At 40.9% G+C, this 5,527-nt stretch overlaps 1 protein-coding gene across 1 annotated transcript; it reads right to left on the bottom strand.

Annotated features, from left to right (window-relative positions):
* Window positions 1–227: 227 nt before the first annotated feature.
* Window positions 228–2,199, bottom strand: LOC105731982 (RING finger protein 214-like). Its single transcript, XM_012473945.2, is given in 4 exon segments — window positions 228–1,095; window positions 1,097–1,176; window positions 1,654–2,094; window positions 2,188–2,199. Coding segments are annotated over 4 exon segments (1,401 nt in total).
* Between the last annotated feature and the right edge of the window lie 3,328 nt (window positions 2,200–5,527).

Raw genomic sequence — 5,527 nt, 5'->3', positions numbered from 1 at the left:
GGACCTGGAGAGAAAAGAAAATTGTTCTTTCTTCTCTTGTTTTTCTGCATAATATACATAATACTTTCATTTACGAACGTTGGAATCCAGATTTTCTATACATACATTACCTATATAATAAAAATGTACATGGCATGAGTATATGTCACTGTACAGAGTTTTAGAAATCTTGAACCTATGCTTCCTGTTCACATCAGTTTCTCCTCTTCTTCCTCCCGTCATGTCCATCATTTAAAAGACGGACAAAAGAGACAAGTGTCATATGTGTTGGTCAGCGCCCAGAATTTGATACACTCCTTGAACAATACATGGGGACATGCCATTGGATGTAATTCACTGGGCTGGATGAGTTTCTGGCACATTAGACACAGCCTACAGGTGGCTGGAGCATGTGAAGACCTTCCAGGGTATGAAACTTGGGCAGAAGGCAAGAACATTGGGATACTGATTTGGGCCAGTGGAGGCGGGAACAAGGACTGGATGTGACCAAGTAGCTGAGAACTTGCTGCCACCCACTCATGTTCTGCCAGTCGTGGCGCAACTAAGTGGATAAGCTCCTCCATGGTCAGGCCTGCCATGGTGGTATGTGCTGTCTTGATCTGCTGAGGACTGTTGTTCATCTGGGCCTTACTGCACTGTGGGAACTGAGTCAACAGCTTCTCCAAGATTTTCTCCAGTTTTTCTACTGGTTGGGGCTGGGGAGTTTCAGTAGAAGCCTTAACACCACCCAAACCTGGGGGAGTTGGGATGGAGGCAGCAGGGGGCATGTGCCGACTGTGGGGGCTGACAAGGGAACCCAAACCAGGGCTATTTCTGCCATGGGAGCCAGGAAGGGGTGAGGAAGGCTGGTTGGGCTGGAAAAGGGCGGGGTTCAGGATTGGGAAGGACAAGGAACCGGGATCTGCACTGGACATAACCATGGGCATTGTGACCCGCCCAATGGAGAAGGGCATCCAAGGAACCAGAGAGAGACTGGGTTGAAATACCTGAAGCATGAAGTCTGTCTCTGACGGGGGTGGAGGTAAAGTAGGAGTAGGGATTTGAGGAAGGCTGCTCAGCTTGGCTCCATTCCTCACTAACTGGATATGACTATTGGTCGCGAACGTTCTTCATCTTCCGAACTCCAATCAGTCTCGTGTCCCTCTCCTGTTTGGAACGAACTGTCTCCAGTTTCACCTTAAAATCAGTCTGTACTGCAATGTTCTGAGAAACTTCAGGGAAGAGCTATCTTGGTCATCATCCTAATTCACTCGGACTCCTTCAACTCCATTTGCGGGAGGCACTGCCGGTCGGAAATCCAAGCCTACGGCCCTGTTACCTTCCTTTAGGATGGAGGCTTGTGGGGATTTCTCTTCAGAGCAATCCCCAGAAGCAAGCAGCTTTGTATGTCACTCTGCCTCATGAAACCAAGTGACTGGATGGAGGCTCTCCCGGAGGCTTGTGAACCCTTCCTCTCCTGCTGTGCTGACCACGTCCTTCAAATCACACTGAGACCCACTGGCAGAAAGACAAAGGGCTGTGGCTATCAAGTTTTCTCCTAAAATCGCCTGGTGCGCTGCGGAAGTGTCACCTGCTGATGAACCAAGCTTCTGACCCCAGTGCTCCAAATTGACATTTCTATTTATTTTCCTTGATTATCGTTTGGCTACTTACACTGGACAGAGGCGAGTTCTTCTGCTTCTGTGCAGAGTTTTTGGTGCTCAGACCATCTTGGAGACCTTCGTCTGATTTGGAAGCACATAAACTAGAGGACTCCGGAGGACTGGGAGCACTGGCCACAAGAGCAGCCACCTCAGACACTGCCATTAAGCTCTGAGCGGCGAAGCGGGATGAGGGGGCCGCAGAGCCACGGGAGAGGGGTCGAGCGCCGGCCAGCGCACGGCACCTCCTCCTTCCGGCGGCAGGAGCGGAGGGACCCTGAGAGGAGAGGCCGCTCCGCCCCCGACGTCGCCCTCTGGCGGCGAGAGCTGGCACCGCCGGGTCACGGGGATGCTCCGGGAGACCCCTGAGATCCAAGCGGACTCTCAGGAGACGCAGGAAAGAAGGGAAAACTGACTGCGAAAAGAAAGGCGACCTGGCAGGGCAGGAACCCCTCTGGGAAGATTACAGGGACAGTCGGGGCCATGGCAGTCAGAGGGAGAAGAGCAAAGAGGCGCTTTTAAAGGTTGGAACCAAGATGCCCCTTACAGAGGACGCCATGAAGAACCCTATGAAGAGGGACCCTGTGGAAGACGCCCGAGGACTTGAGGACTGGGGCGGCGGAGCCGGCGCCCTCATTGCCCCTGCCCCCAGAGGCTGCCCGCGGGAGCTGGACCCCGGACCTCTTTTCTTCTTTCTTTGCAATTGTTACACCATTCAAGATTAGATTTTTATGTAGATATCATTTTTAATAAACGTCCATCTAACCAATTTATTTCATGTCTAACTAGTATATGTAGTGTGAAAAATCAAGTAGAAATCTGTAATTTGGAGATAATGATAATGAATAATGTTTAGTAAAACAATATTAATTACAAACTTCCTACATATGTTAATTAATAATACAAATTGAAAGCTGAACCATAGTATTTTCATAAATTGAAAACAAATTGTGATCAACATTCTAGGGATGATCTTTTATTCCTTTTTTTTATGCTTTTCTTCACTGTTTCCTTGGTTTGAGAAGATTGTATGAGAATTCAAAGTTAAAGGGATCTTTATAAATTACCATAGAATGATTTATATTTGTATTATTTCTTTTTTATATTATAATTACTATGAAATCAATAGTATTATTTCTTTTTTTTTTTTTTTTGAGACGGAGTTTCACTCTTATTGCCCAGGCTGCAGTGCAATGGCTTGATCTCGGCTTACTGCAACCTCCGCCTCCCAGGTTCAAGCAATTCTCCTGTCTCAGCCTCCCGAGTAGCTGGGATTACAGGTGCCTGCCACCATGCCTGGCTAATTTGTATTTTTTTTTAGTAGAGACAGGGTTTTACCATGTTGGCCAGGCTGGTCCTGAACCCCTGAACTCAGGTAATCCACCTGCACCAGCCTCCCAAACTGTTGGGATTACAGGTGTGAGCCACTGCACCTGGCAGAATAATGTAGTTCTATTGCAGGTTTTAATGATAAGTGGTCAGAGGACTTCAGTGTCAGAATGTTACATTTCATCTGCTTTCAGACAGAAAATTATGCCTCCATTAATTTTAGTATTCACTATTAGATTTACTGTCAAATCTTAAATTTCTCTGTTGTTAAACAACATTCATTTTGCAAAGATAAAAATGACAACCAAGATTCAAGATTTTGAAAAATTTTAAGTGCGTATTTGTGACTATATTAAACATTGATGAAGTGATTCATTCTAAGACAATTCAATTGAATTATCTATCTGATTACAAGGAGAGTAATTCGACAGCAAAGATGTCTATATATCCAATTTTTGCCATGCTGATGCCAAAGAGAGTTTCTTTAAGACATATGAGTTGACAATATTCTAGGCATTTCAGAATAAACCAGAAAGAATAAGTATAATATGATAATATTTTCTAGTGGCTTTTCCAGATGGTCTATGAATCAATAAAATACATAAAAGGAGTTGACCTCACCTGCTATAATGGGTAGTTTCTAGCTATGAAAATAAGTGACATGGGCTACAATTATGTATACTAAAGGAAATACAGACATATAACTTGAATTAACATCCTTGTGAAATACTGCAACCACACATATCAATTTGCAACATGAACCATGAACAGTCAAATCTGTTTTACTCCAAAATCAATTCAAGAACAAGATAATTCTGATAATTCTGCAATTTTAAAATCAAGATTAATTTACAAAAATATTTATCAACTATATACTATGTAAATATACCCAGTCAAGCACTATGGAAAGAAAACCATAAAACTCAAGTAATTTTCCCGAAGTACCTATAACTTGGCACAGTACATATGAATAAATGAAACTTGTATCTTACAGTTAAATATAGACAGAAAGGTCAAAATTCATATATAAAAATCTCTCCCTATTCAATATTTTATTCTATGAAGTCACAATTATTATGTATTTTATTCATTGTCAACATATTTTATTATTTTATAAACATTGACTTCATGATAATTAAAAAGTTTAAAGGTAAATATAAGAAAAAATTTAAAATATAATAATACCATCTAATGACAAAAAGCAAAAACTTGGGTTAAAAATATTTATTTACTTTTATTGTTTCTTAAAACAAACAATTTTAAATTATCCAATAGAAATGATGTATACTTTTAAGAAAAAAATAGCAGAAATAATGCAATATAAGTCAGATAAACTATATATAAAAAATAGAAAATAGAGTACACAGAAGATGTAGGAAAAAGATTAACAGCATGAAGCAAAAATAAATTGCTTACATTGATTTGCTGTATTCAGCAAAATTACTCCTAAAAATAAAAGGATAATGAATTTTTTTTAAAAAATCAGAGATGAAAAGAGAATATAGAGATGAAATTCATAAATAAAAAATAAACCAGAAAAAAATTTTTATGTTTGTGTTTTAAAATTAAGAAAGTGATGTCAACCATGTGCAGTGGCTTATGCTTATAATCCCAGCTACCTAGTTGGCTGAGGTGAAAGGATTGCTTGAGCCCAGAAGTTCCAGGACACAGCTATAATTAAACCACTGCACTCCAGCCAGCCTGGATGACAAGATAGTGTCTCAACAACAACCCCCCCCCAAAAAAAAGGCAAAGGAAGGAAAAATAAAGAAAGGAAAAGAAAGCGACTTCGAGTTTCAGTTTCGACATGTAAAAAACTTAGAAATCATCAACTTCATCTTTACAACGACAACAAAAAATTGAAAATCAGATGACCATTCTTGGACCCATCAGCACACCTCTAGAGCCATAAACTGGTAGAAGCACTTAAATGGTAATTTTGATAAACATCTGGAGATTGTGTGTGAATTAATTTAGAGTGACAAACTCCTGGGGTGGCTGCAGTCTTAGTGGAATCCTTACAATTTCCTGAGTTTTTCTTCTTGGAACTCTACCAGATTCCTGCTCTGAAAAGACAAGAAGAACCACCTCATAGCACACATAGGAGTAACTGAAAGATTAAAAGCACAGTCAATAGAGGACAAGGCCTATAAGAAATAGAATGCAAATGCTGTAGCCAGGGAAGAAAGAAAGGGTGAGAGTGGTGAGGAGAGTGACCTAAACAGAAGAAATACTTGTGAAAGTCATAGCCCTCAGTTATGAGTTAATTAAAAGACTAAATTTAATCATAAGACTGTATAATGTTCCCCTTTCCACACTTCACCTCCACACCAGCAAATACTTAGTATAATCACACTGCATTACAGCTCATACAGCTGCAAGAAGCAAACTCAATCTGTCTGTGGAGTAGTATTTAGGGAAACTCAAATTCAAGAGGGGAGACAAAACCTAGGATATCGGGGGGCTGTGAGCCTTTGGCTCCTTTAGGTATTCCAAACATCAAACACAAACCAAGTCCTAACCATATTAAAATAAACCCTTGTACCAATGGCCTATTT

This window comes from Aotus nancymaae, unplaced genomic scaffold (assembly GCF_030222135.1).
Source record: "Aotus nancymaae isolate 86718 unplaced genomic scaffold, 86718_ANA_hifiasm-v0.15.2.pri h1tg000002l, whole genome shotgun sequence".
Lineage (NCBI taxonomy): Eukaryota > Metazoa > Chordata > Mammalia > Primates > Aotidae > Aotus > Aotus nancymaae.
Note: the sequence above shows the minus strand (reverse complement) of the source record. Positions and strands in the feature narration are given on the sequence as shown.